The 24,186-nt window shown below is 39.9% G+C and overlaps 1 protein-coding gene across 4 annotated transcripts in view; it reads right to left on the reverse strand.

The window, feature by feature from the left end:
- Positions 1–24,186, reverse strand: part of slc4a3 (solute carrier family 4 member 3) — a 100,465-nt gene that overhangs the window by 18,705 nt on the left and 57,574 nt on the right. For 3 of the 4 annotated variants that reach the window (XM_049595135.1, XM_049595134.1, XM_049595136.1), the window contains 8 exons: positions 15,405–15,550; positions 13,297–13,477; positions 12,958–13,093; positions 6,461–6,644; positions 5,579–5,684; positions 2,841–3,025; positions 2,219–2,438; positions 85–300 (listed from right to left, as the gene is read on the reverse strand). In XM_049595135.1, coding sequence (XP_049451092.1) covers positions 85–300; positions 2,219–2,438; positions 2,841–3,025; positions 5,579–5,684; positions 6,461–6,644; positions 12,958–13,093; positions 13,297–13,477; positions 15,405–15,550 — 1,374 coding nt within the window. Of the gene's footprint in view, positions 1–84; positions 301–2,218; positions 2,439–2,840; positions 3,026–5,578; positions 5,685–6,460; positions 6,645–12,957; positions 13,094–13,296; positions 13,478–15,404; positions 15,551–22,809; positions 23,250–24,186 lie in introns of those variants that run through there. The other variant, XM_049595137.1, reaches the window with a different exon arrangement.

The following is a 24,186-nucleotide window of genomic DNA, read 5'->3' on the forward strand; positions in this document are numbered from 1 at the left end:
GTATATGAAATCAGATAGAAACACACCTTCAGACCACAGGTTAAAAATGGCATGGAATCCAAATGTTTTGTAGTTTCAGTTTACCCAGCAGGCCTCCAAAGGTAATAGTGGGCGACAGTGCAGCAAAGTAGATGAAGATGACGGCGGCAATGCACTGCATGTCCACAGCATCTTTTAAGTCGCTGACATATTGTGGGTAGCGGCGGCGTATGTCGTGGATCAGGCCTCCGAAAGGGATCCCTGAACGCTTTAATGGGTCCACCTCCTGGTCTTCCTCCTCCTCCTCTTCTGGACTCACCTCTAGGGAGTTTGTTACAGGCTCCATTACATGAAGAAACTACTTACTTACTTATTATTTTTGAGTTGCATTAGAAAGGTAGGGTATAAATTAGGCTTAAACAGCATTACTAACCTTTGAAGCTATTTTTGTTACACTATGCTGGAGCAGAGCGCACATAATGATTGTTTAGCTGATAAGTCTGCTACATTTAAATCCATACCATAATAATCTGGGCTGCTGTAATTGCAAATCAAGGATCCCCAACAATGCCAAGCAAACGTGGTTTTCAATACTCTGATTAGAATATAAGGCCAATAGAAAACATTTGCGTAATTATATTAGATTGTTTTAGGGAAGAGCACAGTGGGAGAAACAGCATGGGCATTCATTATTATCTGACTGACACAAAGTGGAAGGTATCTTAAAGACCTGAATATATTCAAGGCTTTTAAGCAAACATTTGGGGCTGGAGCTCTGAAAGCCATCCCCTCGCTCTGCCCCGACACAAGGAAAACACTGCCGATTACTCTATATCTTGTTATTGTGAACAATACTTTGAAAAGGTCAAAACCAACCAAGTATCGTATATGTATATCTAAAGCCTGAAACATACTGTTGTATTGGGTGACATGTGCCTTCATTACCATTAACATGTAGTATAGTTGAGTTGGTGCCAGAAACACTGTCCTGTTATCTCAAAAGATACTCACAAGAGCATCGAATGCGTGGTCATCTGCAGCTGAAATTAGTCCTCAACAAATGCACTGTTTATTTCTATTTGAGTGACATTTTCTTAAAAACTACAGTGCCCAGCTGTTTTGCTTGTGGATTAAGTGACATTACTGGATTACTTAGAGGTGGACTAATGAATTGCTTGGTTAGTTCTTTTCATGACATTTGTTGATAAGAAGAAAAATGCAGAATAATGCCATCCTAAATGCCAAGTCCACTGTGTGTGGGATTTGTGTGGGATTTGAAAATGCCTAACTTTGGCACCCCCGAGTGGTTGTATTAAAAAAGATTCTTAAGCAACACAAAAAATGGGAATTATGTATCTATATTCTATAATATATCTCAAAAATTTTACATATTTATGTCATTTATATCATATTTATATGGTAAAAATACAAACTGGCCCTTTAAAGAGGTGGATGGCAGCTTTAGATCATTAATCATATTATAAAAAGTTTTAAGTTAAGTTATTCCTGAAAATTAGGGGGATAAAATTAAATTCAAGATCTTTTAACTGATTCAGATTTTGGGAACACTACCAATCGAACAAATAGATCATGTGAGTTTTGCTAACTGAGGTGATGGGATGCATTATCTAATTTGTAAAACTAGTTAAAGATTAATCTCTATAAAAAAAGATTCTGCCTATGTATGCAGAATCTGTAGGTAATGGGACAAAATTTTGGTATCGTACGTTTACTGGTTTCCTTTTGTAGTCTTAGTAGTATTGACCAATCCCATCTGAACAGCATATAAACAGTTTGTGGGGGGAGACAGAATGGCTGACACGCAGTCTCAGAGTCCATCAACCATTATCTGATGGACAGTTAACTTTACATTAGCGGTGTATGGAAGACGAAGTCTTCGCTTTGATATCCACTGGCTACACTGCATCAGCGCGAAATACTGGCCTTCACCCTCAGAAGCCTATTGTTGTCAGGGCAGTAGCTGATGAGTTTTAGATTATCTCCAATCTTTGCTCTGCTGATTTGAAGCTGTGAAACATTTAAATCTACGTATGTTTTTAACAATGCAAATGCTGGGAATGGTCTGCACGCAATTTAAAAGATGTCTAAACTTTGCCATCAATCTGTCCTTGCTTTGCAGAACTAAAATTAGTTTGCAGAATCAGAAATGCCTCCTCTATACCGTAGTCATTGAGGATTTGGCTTGGATCAGACGCTCTTAAGGGACTTGACAGAGTACCTTTGTTGTTCAGCTCCATTCCAGATGAGGAGTGGTGCCTCTTGAGTTCTCTCTCCTTCCTCTTGCGCAGCATCTGCTTCTGGAAGTCGGCCACTGTCTTCAGGAGGTCTTTGCCCTCCACATCTGAGGGTGGAATGACAATGCTGCAGTCCAAGAATTCATTGATACCATTCAGGAGGTCCTGTCTGTCGTCAGCAAAATAGGCCACCTCGTGGAAGTTCTGCAACAAAATACAATAGAAATGTCATCACCAGGATGAAATTCATGCAACACAAAGATATCCAATGAGCTGCTTCAGAAATTATTCAGAGGGGAATAATTAGCAGCTTTTTTCCCATGTTTTCCCCATTCTTCTCTCGACTTTCTAATTCTAGGATCGTTATCTGGACTATCCTCTTTGCAGAAGTTTTTGGTTTAGTATAAAGTGGCAAGAAACCACACCACTGAATAACAGCACCTACAGACATATGCCCTGGAAGAATAAATCTCACTTACTGAAAACCATATGAATTTAAAATATAATCAATGTATTGAGTGTATAAATGACTTAGTTCATCTGTTTACTTTCTTTCTTTTGCCTCAATCCTAATGTGGCTTTTCATCTTTTAAGTTTTCTATCTACCTTGTCAGACATGAGAGTGGAAAAGGAGCGTCCAATCTCATGATAGTCAACGTTGGACTGACTGGGACCAAGCAGGACGAAAAGAAAGCGAACAGGGACAGGGACCTCCAGTACGGACTCCAGAAGGACTGCCTCGTTCAACCTGACAAAGGCCATGGCTGGCTGCTCCAGGAACTCAACACAGCCTGATGGGAAGCAACAACAAACCACAACAACATTAGTCATTTGAGATTTTTCACATCTCGACATGGGGGAATGTGTGACACCTTTGGTAACAGAATCTGTGCAACCATCACCTGTTTATTCTCAAATATGTGACCCGCCATGAGAAACCCAGCAACAAGTCTGCCCGGCACAAGTCAGAAAAAAAAAGAAAAAATCTTTCTTTAAAATTTTTTTTTAAAAATGAGTGATTTTTGGGTTTTTTTTTGCAGAATGTATAAGTTGAAATCATGAAGAAGCCACTCCATGTTTCAAATAACAGTATTGGTGGCCTTAAAACCATAAACTTTGTATTTGAATTTGGGTTGTTTTAGAGGAAATGCTCTGATCCTAGTTGGGGGTGCGGCGATAATAACAGTAAACTTGCATACTGGCTTTCTTTGGCTATTCACGTGCTTTTGTTCTTTTTTTGGCCAATCAGCTGAACCACATGGCTACTTATGCAGCCAGCCACTCCTGCATAAGGAACTGCTACGAGGATTTAAACACTTCATCAGTATTTCTGGACTTTTTATAACGTCTCTGCTCTCCATCATTCTGCTGAGAACCATGGTAACGATACGTGTTTGTGCGTTTTGGTGAACGTTAACTTGTTTGTTGACGATTAGCAAGCTAGCTTAACGACACAGCCACACCAACTACTTTAGCGTTTCGCTAACTTTTAGCAATATACTAGTTTTTTCCTCCATTCTACAACCGGATCGACCACAACAATACTGCCCGCCTGAGAGGGAAAGACCCTGTGAACACTTCGGCCACCCCAGAACCCATTTTTACACCGTCTGTGCTGTTTTCTGGACACCGGACTGACTGCAGCTGTGGACAGCGGACACCCATTCATCTCAACGGGCCCAGTGCTTGGGCCCACGCCGGTAAGTCCACTTTCTACAGGATCCAAACCACCCTGACCCAAGACCTCCGTTTAAAATTCTAACCGTTTAATGTGTGTACTTTGACTGGATGGCCGATCGTGTATTTTTGAGTTTTAGGGCATTTACTGTGGATTAAACGTACGTACGCACACACAGAGGAACACAAAACACACGTTTGTATACAGAATAGTACACCCCAATGATCAACTTTATTCAGGGGCTTTTTGTAACAAACGCATTCCCGTTTCAATAAAGTACATTCTGATTCTGATCAGTCCACTAAAGTGCTTAAGGAAAATAACACTACATCAACATTAACTACATTGTTCAAACTACTACAATAGTTTCTGCCCTGCAGGCTAACAGATACCAGATGTCACTGAGAGCTAGACCAGTAGGGGGTAGGGCTTATCTACATGAGATGCAAATGAGCAGCATTGTGTTACCTGGCACTTTAAAATCATTCAGGCTGGATTTCTCAGTAAAGTAGTTTGAGGAGTGCCTGCATTCAAATGGCCACAACTTCTTCAAATATTTTCAGATTTCCATGTGTTAGACATCGTTGGAAAGCTTAGAAACTACACTTTCAGAATCTGTAAATAACTCAAAATGCCTCTCGGGAGACTTGTTCCTGGTTTTTCCATGGCTGGTCACATAATCTCAACAGAAGTGGATCTGCAAAATGAATGTCCTCACTGACTTCTTTTGTAGTGCTAATTTGCTGTGAAGGAATACTTCACCCAGAAAAGGACTGTTTTTTTTATAACAAATACAACATGTTATATTGTAATCCTGAAGAAAACTGTTTTTCTCGCATGCCTCCACAGTGAGCGGAGAATCCAAAAAAGGTGAACATTCTTTATTAATTGAAGTAAATGGGGACCATGTTTAACAAGACCAAAAATATATTGAAACATCTGTTTAGAAATTCACACAACTCTTGCAGTAGAATCCAAGTCCAATTTATCCAGTCATATGCTCAATACTTCCCAAAACAGATGCATCTTCGCTGAATACAAAACACTTCTGCCTATAAGTAGCGCCCCCTTAGCATGCCCATACATGCGCATGAGCTCCGCTTAAGCAGAGTTAAAATGCACGCACATTCCCAGGCAAAGTCCTCGGCCATGCATGAGACTGTACTGACGTCATTTCAGTTGCAATATTTAGCACATTCTATGTGTTTGGGAGGCACTGAGCATATGACTGGATAAATGAGACTTGGATTATACTGCATAAGTTGAATGGATGTTTGATCAAGTTTTGCTGTTGTTAAACGTGGCTCCTGACTACTTCAATTGATGAGGAATGTTCACCTTTTTTGGATTCTCCGTTCACTGTGGAGGGAGCCAGAAAAACAAAGTTTTCTTCACAAATTTAAGGTAACACCTGGTGAGTAACTGATGTAGAAATGGTTATTTTGTGAGTGACGTATTCCCTTAAGGCTAAATCAAGACATGCTGCAGTTTCAGTTTTTGATCCTCAGGGGGTTTAGCAAAGCAGCATAACACTAAAAACTGTGGTAGAACACAGAGGAAAACACACAGAAGTACGTATTCATCTCTTGGCAGATTCTTTAAACAGAAGAAAAGAAAAGAGACAATTCCTCTAACTAATCTACTTTGTAAGAGTCACGCAGCTTACCAACTAAAACAATGACAGCTTCAGCATCTTTGGGAATCTTGGCAAGAAGTTTCATCGATCTGGCTGCAGCTGGATGGCTCTCAGGAGGCAGAGGGTGGAGAGATTTCTTGGAAAAAGAAAAGAACCAAGATTATCCGACCAACTTGATGTGACACCAGAATATGGCACGGGACCAATAATGTGAACTTATTGTGTTAATAGCAATGTATGCATGAATAATAATATTCTAATGGCCCTGCGAAATTCATTTTAAATTGCACAACAGGATGACTAGTTCTTTATGTCTGAACAAAATGTTTTTAATAGGCTGTTTTAAATTTGCCAACATTTAAAGCCACGGGGAGCATTAAGTTTTCACAGTTAATGCATCAAGAAGCTTTAACTAGAAGCACCTGTAAGCTGACTAAGAACATAATTCAACACATGTGGCACAGGCAGGCTCGCTTTCTCCGACTTCAAGAACTACCTACATGACTTCTGACCTCATAGAGGGGTGTTTCAAAGAACAATGTGAGAGCCACAGGCCTCACATCAGGAATTTAGTGTAATCACGCTTAAATCTATGCTTACTGCTGATTCTCAGAACTTAATGCAAACCATAAACTAGAACAAGACAGCTCAGAATGGCTTTTATCTCTGTCCATTTAGATAGCTGAGCTCAATTATCCTTGTGGATTCTTGTCAAAAGTAGTTAATCGCTTACTTTGGCCTCGGTAATCGTATTTACTGTGCTGTCTGCTTGCACTGTTTCAACTATGTTGCTATGTCTCAGATCTCTGTCATCTGCTGCTCAAATTGACACAAAGAGTAAAGGTGTGAGGTATAAGGATTGCTGTGGAGTGGACAAACAAATGCCGAACAGAAAAGACCAAGGAAACTTACAAACAGGCTGACAAACACGTCTTGTTTTGGGTCGTATACCGGCCCTTTATTATCATGGTGTTCCTCCTGCTCTTCAGCCACCAGTGGTAGACTGGTGTCCTGGACGTTGTTGTGATTGAAGCTACCATGAAGACTGCTGGATGAGTGGTGGCGGTGAAAACGATGTTTCAGATCACTTGGATGGCTGATGGGGGAAAAAAAAGCATACATGAGTAAGATCTAAATGCTAACATCAGCATGCCAACATGCTGACAGTGAAAACATGAACACGTTAAGGTTTAGCAAGTAATTTTTACCAAAGTCTCCATCTTTGTTTTAGTGTGTTAGCATGCTAACAAATGCTATTTAGCACTTCACAAAGTACAGCTGAGGCTGATGGGAATGTCAGTATTATCAACCAAACCATGGAACCATGAATATCTGAACCAAGTCTTGGCCAATCCATCCAGGTGATGTAAAGTGAGTTCACTATATACTTGGAATCCTTGACGTGCTTGTGGTGCTCGATGAAAAGATCAGCAAAGTCCCCAGGTTTTACTGTATCTTCTGTCATTCAAAGAAAAACACAACGCATTCTGCCACTATGGTGGAGGGCCTAACAGGGGCTTCTGCAGCAGACTGCATCAAAACATTGTACTTTATCTTACTTCATAGAGAGCCCATATCATCATCATGTATGTTTGACGAATTCTTAAACCAAGACCCACTACAGAAAGTAACTTTAAATATACATATTTTCCTCATATTTGCTGAAACTGTCACTATATCCACAGAGTAGTATATGAGAAAAAAAGCCTGTAAAATGCCTGTATGTGCCAGCCTGACCACTCTACTGCCTTTGCAAAGAGCTGAAATTGTGGGAGACAGCTAATGCTGGCAAGTGTCTGGAGTCATTTTTGTGCCCTAGTGTGGAAGTGTTGGAGTTTGCTGAGTTGTCATGGATTTCCTTCAATTGCTAGTGGGGATGCACGATAATATTGGCAAGTCACTGGAATCAGTCGATATTGGCCTTAAAATGAAATATCGGAATCGGCCAACATGCTGATAATCTGTTTATTATCAATTTCGGCCAATTTCAGCTTGAAATTGAACTATTAGAATTGGCCAACATGGTTTTCCTTATTTTGCACAATAAATGAATATTATATACATTGAAAAGCATTATATTTCATGTCTCCATCTGCTGGTGGGCCATCACGATAAGAGCAGCATGCATAATATGATGTTAATTCCATAACAGAAGAGACTTGATGATCACTAAAATTAGTTGGGGAAAAAAGTGGCTATATATCGATATCAGTATTGGTTATGGGCCGAATAAAAAACAAAGGGGAGTTCACTTAAGAGATCTGCAGAATTATTTGGATTTTAGAAGTGACAAGCCCAGCTGTGATTCTTATTTACCCAATCTACCTTTTCTTCATTCAACATGTTAAAGAGCTTTACCTCATGCAGTTGCAATGCAGCTGATCGATTTACAAACGTCAACTGCAAAATCCTTCCAAATCTAAATCACTTTTTGATGCAAACTAATTAGAAAACTCTTAAGAGAAAATCTGAGCTGACAAGTAATTTTTCAAAATGTGAAATTTGCATGAGAACATCGATGAAATGGCCAGAGACAAATCTGTGTAGCTTTATTATTTTCCCTTGTTATGCATTTGAGTGTAAGCATTTCACTCACTCTTACAGAGAAGTATTTTGTGTGTCACACCGGCCAAGTTTTTTAACATTACATCACTACTCAATCCAATGGTGACATCACCTCACTAAGCCCACACGGTCCAATAAGACGGCGCCCAGATTGGACGCGACAGCACCTCGAGACAAAAGAACGAGGTGTGACACTGAAGTGGATTGTGCTCGAACCGTTTCCAGAGGATCTTTAAAGTGGTTTGGGTAAGCGATGAGCTAAATTTTAGCAGCAGCTCAATGTGTGTCTTTCCAAGTCATAAATCTGATATCTCAGACTGGTGATGACTCTAATGACAGTGTTTTTTTCAGCCCTGTGGAAGCAGCCAGTGACATGCTGGGACTTTATGTGGAAAGGCTGTGAAAGATGGAATGAATGCATGATGGCCTGCTGTTAAGAATGTCCGCTGGCTGGCTTAGTTTCTATGCATCTGTTGAGTCGCTCTGTGTGTGCAAAATACATCCCGTGCACATTAGGTTTTAGCGAAACAGCAAATTTGGTGATCACAATGTAAGTAATACTGAATTATTTGCTATAATATACGAGCCTAATCCAAACTTTTGAAATGCCATCACACCAATGCATTGTCAATGCAAAATAACTGTTAGTGATCACACCCAGACTGTACCATTCTGGCTCAACAGAGGGGGAGCCAGACAGAGAATTCTGGACCAGTGGCTTACGAGAGCTGTATACAGAGACATAAGGGTAATATAAGTTCTTTGGAAAAATAAAACTAGGGATGCGTGATATTGGATTTTTTGCCGATATCCAATATGCCAATATATAATAACTTATTTGGCTGATAACAGCTAATTTTATTGATCATCAAGTCTCATATTATGCATGCATACACTTATCGTGATGGCCCACCAGCAGATGGAGACATACAATGCTTGTCAATGTATGTTATATTCATTCATTGTGCAAAATAAGTAAAAGCATGTTGGCCAATTCTGATTTAGTTTATTTTAAAGCCAATAATGGCCGATACAGATAATGTACCAATATTATCGTGCATCCCTAAATAAAAAAAAGTGTAAAATTTATTCCTGACCCTGGCAACAGCAGTTGTCAAAACAATCTCACCATTTACCACCAGTCCATTTAGTAGCAGTTCTGGAGCTTTTACTCGTATCACACAACAGAAGTTGAGAACTCTTAAGCTGACACAGAAGTCTGGAAAGTGCCTTTAAACAATGGAAATCTGAACACCTACCAGGCTATGACAACTGGACACACCCCATTTCCTAAGGAAGCATGTGTGCTAGCAACCTTCATCATATCAAAGCTCCAAAACAGCTTATAAATTCTGATATAATAAGAAATAGATTAACCTATTGTCAAGAGGTGTGTATAGATTTATATATAGTGCAAGTGGGCTTCGACACTAACCTTTGTGCGAGTCAACTCAAAGACAAAAAGACTAGTAGTCCTCATGGTAGTGCCTCAGTGAGTGCTAAATGCTAATGTTTGCTATTGAGTTTGATTAGTTGTGATCGACTTTGGTCAAAGTGATCACTAAAATGACACAAATAATGAACTGGGGAACAAGCAAGCATGACAACAACATCTGTATTTTTGACAGGCACTGCTTATCTCTCTTCTGCTAATTCAATTTGACGGCCGATATTTAGTTCACTTGTTTTTGTGGTTATGTAACTGTGAAAAATCTTTAATGCACTATGTATTCCATTGGCCATATGTGTTTGTCAGTTTAGCTGGCATGTCAATGCAAGTGCCAATCAATAAGTGAGGACCATTTGAGAGAGATACCATGGAGATGACATGTCACATGTATTACAGTGACACGCTTGTGACTTTGACTTTGACACTTGTGGCACGCTTGCGGACGGGGTGTGCTACATATCCCCTCTGGTGTTTTTTAAGCACTTCTACAAAAGAAAAAGTTCAGCTGAGAGAATTTGCATCTTTGAGATTTTCCAATAGTCCTTGTTGCTAATGCCTTTTTAAACTGAGATCCTGACAACAAGTTGTGGTGTCCTATAATAACTATCCGCTCTCTAAATCTACTCACATACACTTCTGCTGGTTTAACAACATCACACCCAATAATTTCCAACAACACCATCGAACTTGAAACCAGCAGCGTCTGACTGGGTGAGCTGGAAAAAAATGGCTCATGCAGAAACCACAAAGCACCAAAAACCTCAAAGGCTAAAATAACAACTGACCCTGCTGGCGAGAAACAGTAAACCTTTGGAATGAAGACACCCAAATAGCTTGATGTTTACTCAGTCTCTTTTTATCTTAAATCTTAGGCTTTTCGTCTGTCTCATCTCAAACCAAAAATTTAAGACACATAATGAACCTGGATTTATGGAACGTACCAAAACTGTTAGAAAGGCTGGCTCCAAGCTAGTTAATGTTTTTACAAAGCCTCTATCACTATATTTTTCATTCTTGGTGTGTAGTTCTGAGCATCAGATTGAATCGCTCACTCTTTTTTGTATGAAATAGAATTAAGTCTGACTGAGAAAGCAAAGATGTTAACAAAAGCAGAGATCAAAGGGCCAGCATAGCTCACACGATAAAGAATCAAACTTTAAATCTGAACGTCTAGGCTTTAAGACCCAGTGCAGCTACAGCACACTGTTCACATTTGCAACTTAGTCAACCCCGGGGAAGTACACCAGATGATGAGCCAAGTGTTGTTAAATGTCACAATTTGGAAATTCCCTGTTCAGCTCCCTTGGGTTTGACTTTTTGCAACAACCTCCACTGCAGCACGATGATTAATGAGGAGGAGGAAGAGGGCAAGGATTTTATGCTTCATGCTGCCATACCTACAACCCACAATCACAATGTAAACAAAGCTGCATCCACAATACCATACGCTGACGGGTATTTTAATACATGTATCATAAAACAATTAAAGTAATCAAACTTTGGTATTAAATAGAATGAAATCATGATCTTTTGCCATGGTAACCAACACCACAGACCAAAACTGCAAGTAGCACGAAGCACAGATTTTCGGAACAAACATGTAAAAACCTATGAAAGTCCTCATCAATCAACCATGAGTCAAAAATACTATGTTCACATTGAAGTACACATGTTTACGGGATAAGCCTCTGATGACATCATAACATGTTCTAAAGTAACTTCTATTTAGAACAATCAAAATACACAATTAGCAATTGTAGCAATACAGTCAGATACTGAGATGATCCGCCCCAGAAAAGTGTTTTTGTAGAGCATTATGATGTCAGAGTGAAGTTGACTTTTTGATGTTTTAGATATGAAATGTCTTTACTATCAGTATATCCTATTGGACATTTATGTGAAATTTTGTCATAATGAACTCTTGAGGAACGGGCAGAAATGTTTTGAGAGGTCACAGTGATTTTGACTTTTGACCACCAAATTCATATCACTTTATTGTTCAATCCAGGTGAATATTTGTACCAAATTTGAAGAAATTTACATAGGGTCTTCTTGAGATATCGCATTCAAGAGAATGAGGCAGACCAGGTCACAGTAATCTTGACCTTTAACCTATGAACACCAGAATGTATTCAGATCATCTTTGAGTCCAAGTGGACGTTTGTGCCAATTTAAAGACATTCCCCCAAGGTGTTCTTGAGATATTGCGTTCACAAAAATGGGATGGACGGCAACCCCAAAATGAAATGTCTCTTGCCAGGGCTGTTGCTGACGTGCAGGCATAAAAAGACCTGTAACCTCTTAAAATTCTCACCTTCATAACTGACTCTGGCTAACATCTGTTCATATACCATTTCTAACAGATATCATCCATTTTTTAAGATCTGGAGAGGGTGTACTTTTCCATTATCTGAGATCATCTAGGCAGCCAGGACAACACCTATCTTTATCACTGCAAAGTCATTTTGATATACTGGGCAATTCTGCTGGATCCCCTGGTAGGCATCATCTATGCAACACAGGTACCATTGAACCTAACCACTTCCCTATGTATTCTAGAACTTTCTCACAATCCGGGTAAACAAGTTTACACTGATAAACTGCAAAAATGTAAAAATGTTCCTAGTCCTGTCCAACATTTCCAACAGAAGAAATGAAATAAAACCCAGTTTTCTCAAACAGCTGGGCATTGTAATCTTTAGCAAAAGTTAGCTGTAACTAGGGCATTTACTTGGGACTATTTTCAGTGGCAGGTTGATATACCATTGGTGCTCTAGTGAGTTTTTCCAACAGCAGTGAGTGTGGTATTGACTTAAATTAAACTCCAGTATGTTTGTGTTGTCACCATCACCCAGTTCGGCAGCGTGAATCATTGATGTGTTTTCACTAGTTTTTACATAACAATAATCTGTGAGCTCTATAGCACAGTGGAAAAAATTCCAGATATCAGGCTTCAGCCCAGTCACCAGAATAAAATGTTGGCATTGATGTTTCTGCAAACCAGGGATATGTAACTTATGTATGTTTCATACGAATCATATCAACATTTTTTAAGTGTTGTAGTAAAATTATATGTATGTATATGTATACGTTGAGTTGCTCATCAGGAGGAGGAGGGGATGGTGGATGGTCAGACACAGAGGCAAGACTGCCAGCTTTATGAGACTGGTTAAGTGAATTGTTAATATTAGGTTTAGTGAAGCCGAGTGTTGATCAAAGAGAGTGGGACTAGGCTGAACTCACTTAATAAAGACAGCCTCAGGTACTGTAAAAGATTTATTTAACAGACTCTGAAGTACTGTACTCAGTACTGTAGCAAATGTTCTCTTTGCAAAAGGCACATTAAATTAGATGCCTTTTAAATATTAAAGTGAATGTTCGCCTGGTTACTGACCTGTGTTTGAGAAGCAGAGCCCGTAGCACACTGGGTCTGTCCTCAGCTCTGATCTGATCAGAGATGATCATCGTCTCCACCACCAGATGGGCGATTCCAGGCAGAGAGTTCTGCTCGAGGTCCAGAAGGATGGCACCTTGGGAGGTAAGGGAAGTTAATGAGCCAAATAAGCTGTTAAAAACTGCTAAACAGGAAGAAAATGTTGCTCATTTACATATAGTTATTTGAGAAATTCGACCAAAAACACACTGGATGAGTTTTGCGTCTTTGATGTTTATCTTTGTATATTTTATGTGCTGTGAACATCTGCCTTGCTGTATGTATGCAGGAGCTGTTTACCCTGTGTGATGGTGCGGCGAAGCTCCAGCAAGCTGCGGAATGAGAGTGAAGCCACATGAGGTTTGCCCCAGCGGTCTGTCTCCTCCTCCACATCCTCCTCAAACTTGATCCAGCGGGCCCGCTCCTTCCAACGCATTTCATGGTCCTTCTCCACAATCAGCTCGTTCAGCTCCACAAACAACTGAAGATGAAGTAGAGCATATGAGCATTAAAATCTGCTCTCAGTTTGATCTCCTACAGTGTAGCTATAAAAAGGCTAGCACCTACATTAACACCAGCAGTTTGCACCAGCAACCAGAGTTTGTCTGTCCCTATCTGGATTGTTTTTAAACCAAAACATGATATCGTACTGATAGGAAAATGAATTCAAAGACAGCTAATCCAATGACACAGTCATCACACATGTTTACGGGGAGCAACTAAACTAAGTGGTTTGGCTCGAGTTAAGAGTGGTTTGGACTGAGAAGATAACCACATGGTTTGGAGAGACATTAAGTCACATTTCAACATAGAATTCATTTTTAGAAAAGTGTCCTCAGAGCAACACAAAATAATACTCACATGATTTGTGCTTTTGGGATATTTTTTGCTCTCTAGCTGAGAAGTAACATGAGGAGCAAGTTTGTCTCATCAGTTCAGTCAAGACAAATGTGTTTAATCTATGACCACACTCCAGGAGACCTGGACTTTATACAGTAAGACTTGCACAATTTATGGAGTCATTCTTACCAAGAAGTACGTACTTATCAATCATTTATCAACAATGGATCGAATGACTCTGTAATATGAGAGATGTCACTTGTAATGATAAACAGACTAAGGATTACAACTAACTCTAGTGTTGTCCTAGACTTTCTGGTTGACACTCACTGCTCTCATTAATCCAGCTCCCAGCAGCAGTGGGCAGCTGTTAACAGCGCAAAACCATTGACAAACCCACTGTGCACTACCTGCCTAGGGCTAAATAGTTGAAATAAGCATGATAGACAGTTTAACAGCTTCGTTGAGTTGGTGGAGACCAAACCAGAGCTACAAGCAGTGGTGTTTCTGTTCCAGAGCTGAAGGAACAGAAACACTACCCCAAATTAATGCTGTGTGAATACACAAGTGGATGCTAACACATTAACGTCCTGCATTCACACCAAATCAGGCATTGTGGCAATTAGCCATAGGGTTGTGCTGCAATGTATCACTTAAATGGCCCATTTGTGGGGGAGTGGAGGGTGGAGACCATTTCATAGCCAATCTCATTATCTCAGTGTCTGAGTGTTTGTCTTCACTAAGTTTGTTTATGTTGGCTTAAAAGATCTGTAGGATTCTTTTTTTATTATCATTGCTGTGGTATCTTTACTGCCACCAAAGACAATGTGCACACTCGCAAAGAAAATGAGAGCTCTCGTGTGTAAAAAAGGACACACAAGCTGTTAATACATTCTTTGTTATGCTTTTACTCACTATAATATTCAATAATATAAAAAGTGTATTACTCATTCCTGTGGAATTTGGGCATCTTTCATTCTGATCACAGGTTATGTGAATGGCCACAGCAGTGTTCTCCAAAACCTGATTTTGATTCAACTTTTCGCCACAAGCCACTGAGCTTTTTTTTCTGGCATCCCCTACGGTCCCACCACAGCAGCCTAGACTCACTACCTGCTTTCAAGTGAATGAGAGGTCTGCCTAATTTTAACCACCATGGAACAGGTTCTATTCTGGTTCCTGCACCTAATTTTGAACCATTCAGAGCATTTGACCAAAAATAAATAGATTTGGAACTTGAAAAGCTGGTTCTCAGCTGGAACCAAAAAACATATCAAGTTTTTCTTAACCTAACAGAAATCATCAAAAAAATGAGTGCACTGGTCTCTTAACAGTTGGTCAATGCTTGTTGTCTTGATGAAAACAAAACCAGTGGAAACACAGGCTGTTTTCTTAGAAAGCACTAAGGTTCCAAGTGTCTTTCAAGGAACTGGTTCAAGAACTAGAGCTAATTTGCCACTTCAAAAACACTGAAGTGGCCAAGAACTGAGTACTGCTTTAAATGTCATCATTTCAAGTACAATTCAATATGCAGGTGAATGGGTTGGGGAAACACGTGTGCTGCTGACCTCATGGGTTTTCTTATCTGCTGCTCTTTTCTTCTTCTTCAGGCTGCTTAGTGGTGTGGAACTGTTGCTGGCTCGGGTCACCTGACATCGTGACGACTTCTTCACCAGGTGGCGTCTCACCCCGGGGTTGTCCTCAAATCTGTGACCTGAACAGCCACAAGTGGTTTAATTCAAAATACAAAAGGTCAACATTACTGAGTCATGATGAGGAGTCATTTAGAAACCAACCTAACTAGGCACAATCTGTAAGCAGAAGCCTGAAACGCTCTTTTTAGGATTGTGAACAAATTCAACATCATCCTTTCTAACTCAGAAAATGTGCTCTATGCTGGAAAATCAGAAATCTAATTTGTATGTCTGTTTAAGTTTCCAGCTGACAGAAGAACATCCAATAACAGAAGGCAAAAGCTGCATGGGTGAGTGAGAATCTTTGTACGCCATGGGAAACTGTTACCGAGGAGGTGGTTTTGCCCCCAGACGTTTGTCAGTTCAAAAAGAGTAATTTCATTTTCAATTTCCTTTGCCCACAAATCACATTTTATTGAATTTAGCATAATGAGGAGGTCTTATAGGACCTGGCTATCATTTGTCATGTAAAAGAGTGGGAAGCTTGTGAGGTCACTTAATTTGGATAAAGGAACTGGGAAATGGAACGTAAAACACTAACCACCTGTGTGGAAATGTGTTTAGAGAGCGGTAAATGATGTCTTACATGATTTGAAGTAATGATTGTAATTTGGCAAAATTGTGAGCAATGAATTATTTTGAGGCCCAGTATGTGTTTTTATACAGAAATGGTAAAATGTAGTTATTTGGTGACATTTAGGTATAACTTCAGAAATACATTTGAGATGGTGGAAGGAAAATACCAGTAGCTGCATGTTTTTACAGCAAATCAGGTGTGTTTACATTTCTGTCAGCTATTTTCCAAAGCATCCCCCGAGTGTTTAGATTGATTTCTGACTTTCCAGGCTGCAATTAGGGACTATGGGTAGGTACTGTATTAGGTTGTATATGGTAAAGTTATGACATGGGGTTGGTGTGTTTAAGGTCACGGTAAAGATCTGGGGAACAGTTTACAAACTGACATTTACATTCAGTCCTGAACTGCTGGTGACCATTCTTGCTGGCCAAATATAATTTTGACTAAATAAACACTGTCTTTTTTAATCTTTTACATGAGAACCCAGAAGTAACCAAAGTGGAGGTGTGAGAGTGTGTGGATGTGTGTGTGCATAAAACTGTTCCATTCTGCTGCGTCATGCCTTCCTCAGGGAAACAGGGAGAAATGGAAATCAAGATGAAGTTAGGCTGTATTTCCTTTTTGTGCAGTCTCCCGAGGGAAAAACTCTAAAGGCTGTCCTTGTATGAACCGCTACAGCTGATCTGGATGAGCTGATTTTTCTCACCACAGGGCAGGGCATGGACAGGGCAAATGACTCTGGGTGAAAAGGACTTAATTTGTTATTCTCCTTCCTCTTGAGCTGGTGTCTGACCTGGGTTAAGGCTTTTAAAGTTGGGGTAGGCAGTTTTCTCCAAAAGGCAAAAAAAAAACAACAACAACAACAACAACAAAAAAAAATAGCAGAATTTGAAAACACACCCTCACTCTGCAGCTCCGCCCTCTCTGTCCTAAACCCCCTTCGACCAGACAAGCAGGGGCATATACACGCACTTCATACAATAAGGGACGATGTCCATCTGTGTTTCTTTTCTGAGGCCAATGTATTGTTTTTTTTTAAAATCATAGCAATTTACATGCACAACAAACACCAACAGTGTGACGAGGCATGCCCAGTGCCTAGTCACATCTTACTGTATTAGTGTAGTGTCTGTATTAGTGTCTTACTGTCTTAGTGCTGGACAACAACAATTCAGGAGAAATCTGTTAGTATACTGTATATATATTACTATATGTTTCATTTCATGAACTGGCTGGTCTATCCTATCTCCCCTCATGCTTCAGCCTTCCCTTTATCCAGAGCAAGTACTCTATTCTATGTCGACAAGTTGACTTCTGCGGATATTCTGTATCATAGCAAACAGATGCAACCGAAGTGTCTTAGATGAAAAAACACTGTAGCTCCAAAATGCTCTCAGACACTCCCAAAAAAACAAAACAGAAAAAACAAAACAAAACCAAAAAAACAAATGGCTTTGATGGACACAGGGCCTAAGTAACCTGAACAAGTAGAAGTAAGTCATTTCAACCATCCCGATTGTGATTGTGATCCAAATGTCATTATATAGCAGCAACTCCATAAAAATTACCATCCTGATTTCTTTGCATTCTTGTGAGCCTGTAAAGCCCTCTGAGATGAAACACCGTGTTGCAAGGCTCCAGCTAGCTACATAAACATGCCCCTGAATAAGCTGCAGCCGTGAGACAGCTAAACTATTAGCAACATTTTCTCTGCATCTCTGATGCTTGCCAATATTGACATGTTTTATTTTGTTTATTGTCAGACTCTCTTTTAGAATCTCTTTTTGATAAGCCTGTTTTGGGATTGTTTTGCAGTGTAGGTAGTTGTTGCAAATGTTGGAATAACAACTTTTGCAGATTTCTCTGCCAGTGAATCAATCTCTCACCATCTGAGGGGACGTGTATCTGTTTTCGCAGAACAGCCGCACCTTTAATCTGAAATGACCTGTGATTGACCAGCGTCTCAAGTCACAGCCAACAGAACAAAGAGGAGGTGCACAAGTTTAGTTCTCTGTCAGACCACTTGAATTACAATGTGTTCAAAGGCTGTCATGGAATTTTTGCTCAATGACGCCAAAGAAAACGTCAGCTACAGTAAATGGGAGCAGGTGTGAACATTACTTGTAATGTTATAATCCAACAATACTGCACATTATTTTTGAATCTCTGTCCTGTGGTATTGACAGCTTTGAACCGTTTGGTTCAGCAGCCAAAAGTAAGCATCATGCATAAATGAAACAATTTAAAAATCTCTTTGGCTAACATGCACTTGCCGCGAAATCCACACCTAAATAAATGTAAATACAGATACCCTATATTCCATGGAAAAAAGGGAATTGGAATGACTTTAGGGAGCTATCATAGATAAAGCCTTTAAAAAGCAATGTTGGGTCCACCTAGAGTTCACACACAGTACTTCTTTAATATAACTGACTGCAGAGCCTTGTGGCACATTCATAGACCTTTGATTATGATTTCCTTTGTAGGGAGCTGGAAGACAAACCCTTTGGCTTTTAACTGTGATGCGACTTAACATGGGCAACTCGAGCAGCTTCGTGACTAGTCTTGATTGTTCACTTGGGTCAATGATAAGACACACGTGTTCTAGATTGTATTTATTCTGAGAAAACAAGTAAGATAAACTATCCCTGTGAATCCAACCATCTCATTTTGATAGTGCTGATCTATGTGCAAAATTACAAATTAAACTAATCCCAAGGATGACCAAATCCCTTCAATATCAAAAATCATAAGACAATGTATTTGCTCGCCAGGTACAATGCTGTCCAAATATCTGATTTTTCTTGTGCTCATGGTCCAATTGAAATCCAATTGTTGTACAATTCTGATTTGCGTCATATTCATCACCAAATCTAAAATCTGGCTTGGGATGAGATCTGGCTTCATAAAAATCAAAAAGAGAATTTAAACATTATATCTTAAGATTTTAAGGGGTTCTAATAGGAAAGGAATGTTTTTATAAGAAGCTGAATTACATATTGCAATAGAAAGCACAATTGCTAAATATATGTATGGCATTTACAGTACAGAAGATCAGTCACTATCTAAACACTATAAATGTCACTAAGAGTCTTGTAAAATACACACAATATGCTCTGTTGCAATGCATCTGCCTCCAAAATGTTTGTTCCTTGTGAAGAAGTCATTAGATTTAAAGCTCTGCCGCCACATTTAAACTATCTTTTGAGCGTTTTTAGCCTGTATTACATTTCTTAGATCAATACAATTAATATTAATGGGAGTTGATAAATAATTTCATTTTTACCCCTGCTGAATAAGTGGCAGGGGTTGAAGATTTGGATGTGTTATGCTGGTAATGGCTCTCTGGAGAAACTTTGTACAACTTTTTCCACATATGCAGTGGTACTCCCCAGCAACAACACATACTCACTACATCACTACACTACATCCTCGTCACATATTGACATTTGGTCATGGACTTTCCATATCAAGATATGATGTGCAAGGTACCCTGGATGCGGGATAAGGGTTACTTTAAAAGTACGTTACTGCGTTACTTTTTTTTTTTTAAAAGTAACGAGTTACTTTACTGCGTTATTCTATGAGAAAAGTAACTCAATTACTTTAAAAGTACTTCCAACGTTATTCCCTGAGAAAAGTAACTCAAGCACTTTTAAAGTACTTTTGAGTATTCTACATTTCCTATTGGGCAATGGACCACAGGGCGCTAAGCCTACATTTTTTTGTCTCCAAAATTAAAGTTATGGACCACTTGCCCTTCACTGAGATCCAATTCTCCCATCACAGCCGTCACTTTGACCAGTAGAAATACAGAATGATCTGCTGCCGTAGACAACTGTATGACAACAACACCCCAGCATTTTAATATTTCCTCTAGGGATGTTACCACACAGAGTAAAAGGGGAAATGATGGTGTGAAACAGCAGAGGCACTTTGTCAACCCGCTGAGTTAACGTTACTGTCATTAGCATCAAGCTAGCAAACAATGCTACATCCTCACGGTCGGACATAAAGTAATAACATTAACAAATAGCAGCGGGGCTTTTACTCACCACAACTGCAGAGGCTCCCAGCTTCATTTGAAACAGACTACATTATAGACGGTCCGTTATTTATTAATCCCTCTGTGTGTTTATATATTTACTTTTTATCCGCTGTCTTTGTAAAGTTAACATATCGCACCGTCATTTCAAACTCAGCAGTTGTTTCAAATTAAAAGCCCCTTATAACCTCGGCTAGAGAATCCCTTGATTTTCTAAACAGGCTTTTATTCTGAAACATTTGTCAGAACTTCCTGTTGAAGATACAGTAGCTTGATAGTTTACTTATGGCGCTTCAAATGTAGCTCCTGCCATCTGCTGACGCTTTTAGGTGACTACAACAACATGTCGGCTGGCACATGAACAGACACACAGTGACTCAAATAATAGTAAAAGTGATAAAAATAGGACAAGAATAACCCGATGACATCACACACACTGTGAAAGACGACCGGGGATAATTGGTGAGTACCAGCGTGTAGCGTGTACCAGGCATAATGCAAGTCCTGGGTCTGAAATATGTCTGTCAGTGAGTCCTACTCCACCTATTTAGACTCCACCGTAGACAACGGCAGCGTTTCTCCGACCACGTATCGAGCCACAAGCTCCGTGGCTTCTTTCAGACTGATAGGTTTAACGTTATCTCCGTTATTAGAACCAAACGACAGCCGTTGCTGAAGGACCAGCGTTCTAAAAGTAACGGAAGTAACTGATGTCTTGTTTGAAAATGTACTTAAGTATTTGATTACTCAAACAGCAAACTAATGCGTTACTTTACTCGTTACTGCAAAACAGGCATGTTTTGCCTCAATGCTCTGCTTTTACTTAGGCCATTTTTTTTTTTTTTTTACTGTTGATAAAAGCAACATATCATCATATAAAAGGTCCTGTGATATTTTATGAAAATGCACAGACAATGTATGATATCTAAAAATTTGCACCCGATGAATGGTGTTGTCACATTACAAACACAACATAAAATTATATACTTTATGGAAAGTTATGTAGATTAGGTTTAGGTAAGTAAAGTTACATGGTTAGGTTTAGGAAAAGAATTTAGGTTGGGCATTGTCATGTTAAACACTTAGCATAAAACTGTGTAGGTTCAAAAGAATCACGTTGACAAGGTACCTAAAAAAAACAACTCAAAGTTATTTTGGTTTTACAAAGGATATGAACAAGGGGGAAAGTCCTGTAATTGTTTGACCCATCCACCACTCCCACCTACAATCTTATGTGGACTTCCACTCCTTATAATACTTCCTAACTCTTGTCAGCGCATTGGCAATGATCACTCCTTTCTGATTATGTGGGCCAAATACAAATTACTGAGTCATATGTGTACAAGTGGGTTATATGAATTCTGGTACCTTACCTTTTGTAGGTTAACAAACAGTGTATGAGTACAGCCTGACAAAACATAACCATAGGGATGTAACTTCCTGGCCAATAGACTTGGGTCATTAGTTTATGGTAACTGCACAGAGCTTACACCAATAGATCAAGTCAGCCATGCTAGCAGCTCTGTGAGGCCACTTAGGCAAAGCAACACTTTCAGCCAAATGCTAACATCAGGATGCTAACAAACACAAAGTGCCAGTGTTATCATGCTGATGTCTAGTAAGTTATGTGGGGCATATGGGCCAAAGATGGTGCCAATGTCTGCCACCCTGGGCACCATCTTTATGGCGAGTTAGCACTCTAACATTTGCTAATTAGCACTAAACACAAAGTACAGCTGAATCAGGAAAACATCAGGAAATCGTCATTTTGACCCATCCTCTGGGGATCATGAATATCAACCAAGTTGAGCGGCAATCATTTCAATAGTTGTTGAAATGTTCACATCAGTTGAGACTGACTGACACTGTCATCCCCACAGATCCTAAAAATAGATTTTAAAATGCATACAAGTGGCAAGGCAGGGTGACACAGACTCAGCGCCATGTTTAAATTTACACTGATGGTTAATGGTGTTTGGCAGGCACAGTTATCAAGCAACTAATAATATTTCTCAAATATCACTAGCCATGTCAGCCCTACCCAATGTACCCAGTTGGTGCCAGCAGTTTTTTTTAGCTACAGCTGAGCTCACATCAATTAGTGATTTCAAATGTGGTAAGATATTGCAGGCTGATCACTTTCATTTTTTTTGTATGTGCTGGAAAACAACTTCATCACAGGACTAATGTGCCATGTTCTAAATAGGGATAAAAATAGCAGAGCCACACATTGCTGGTCAATGAAATGTCTTTCCGCTCTAGCTGCGGCTGACCCCAAAGCCGAATGGGTGCCACTGGATCAATAAGAAAGCAGGAAACAGCAGCAGTCGAGCACCGTGTCAATTTGCTCAATATCATGGACAACTTTGTTCTGTGTGTGGGCATGAATGAGCCTTATAATGCCATTAATTAAGCAAGCAGCATGCTACATGATCAATGGAAACAAGTGAGCTCCTGTCTATTGATCATCCATGTAAAAATAGAATGAAATGCTCGTCCATGTGAATTTCTCACTGTGTTTTCATTGCATCAGAACCTCTGCCATCAGAAGTTTGACGTAACTTTTACTACTGTGCATGACTTAAAGTTTTTCTTTGCATAGGCAGTAATGCAATGCCACTAAGCAAGAATGTCGACTGATTTTACATATAACTTACGGATAGGCTCGAGTGGTGACTCCAGATGAGAGTGAATTGACTCAAGCAAGTCATAGTCATCAAAATCCAAAACAAACTCTTCAAAGTCCCCTTCCACGTTGGACAACGAGCTCTGGTGGTCATGTTGGTGCTGCTTTGGGGTGCCAAAGCCTCTTTGGACACTGCACCTACGTTCTGGTCCGTGGTGGTCGGTGCCACGCTTCTTATCAGGGGTCCCATGCCCCTGGTTCTCCTGTCCCTCAATGTCTGTCATCTCCACGGTCGGTACCTCCTCCTATCCTCCTCTCTCCAGGTGGACACACTGCTCATCCAGGGCTTCCAACTCTTGAACGCCGTCGCTCACCCTGGGTCACTGTTCTGATGAGCCTGGGTCTTTGCACACACCACTAGCCTACTTCCTATGTATTGCTCTGGTTGTGTAAACTTTGGGAACCAGCTCCTAAATCAGATGTTTTTAAAAGACTTTTGCCCAAGGCAGCCAAAAAAAATAAAAAGAGTGTGTTCAGGGAGCTCAACTTCTCAAAAGGAAGTTCTATCAAGAAGAAAACAAGCACAAAAAAGGAAAAAACTCGTGGAAATTTTCCATCAGTCACAATAATTACCCTTCAGTCCAGAAATACATATACAAGATCCACCATATCCAAGATGAGAGAGCTACATAAATGGTAGCAACATCCACTTTAGCTGCAACTCCCAAAGTAAGTATCGATAAGGGATGGTCTACTTTGTGAGACCTGCCTGTCAGCTGAATGGTAGTGCCGCCCTTTTTTAATGATGTCCCCAGCACATTGATCTTCCTGGCTGTTGGAAAACCAACATAATGTGGATCCAAGCAGAACAGTCGGTGCCTTTCATTTCCATAGTGCCACCATCACTTTCCAACCATGTGATGTGCACGGATGTAAAGGTCAAGTTCGAAAGGTTGGCGCCTCCACCTGGACAGCTTAAAAATTAAAAAAAGAAGCACACAAATACACCAAAAAGACACCTTCAGAAATCTAAACTGAGAACTCAGAGTGTACTAATGCTGGCTGCTAGAGAGGAACCTAAATGATAAAAATAATAAAATAACACCTAAGAATCAGCTCCACCACTCCGCTTAGTGAGAGATCATGGTGCTAATTATCAGAGCAAGCTGCACTGTTCCTGTCCCTGGGTCTCCATGGAAACCATTCGTCCCCTGAGGTGTCATGGTCTGACTCGTCTATGGCAGGCGCACCAGTGTGAGGTAAACAGGACCCTCACTAAAATGTGCTTGACATGCTGGAATATTGTGTGTAACTGTTCACATTTGCATACCTGTGCTTATACGTGAAGATGTAGATTAGAAATTTTTGTAGGAACGCAGGAGGTATTCTAGTTTTCACTGACTTTAAT

The sequence above is a fragment of the Epinephelus fuscoguttatus genome, linkage group LG13, assembly GCF_011397635.1.
Source record: "Epinephelus fuscoguttatus linkage group LG13, E.fuscoguttatus.final_Chr_v1".
In the NCBI taxonomy this organism is placed as follows: domain Eukaryota; kingdom Metazoa; phylum Chordata; class Actinopteri; order Perciformes; family Serranidae; genus Epinephelus; species Epinephelus fuscoguttatus.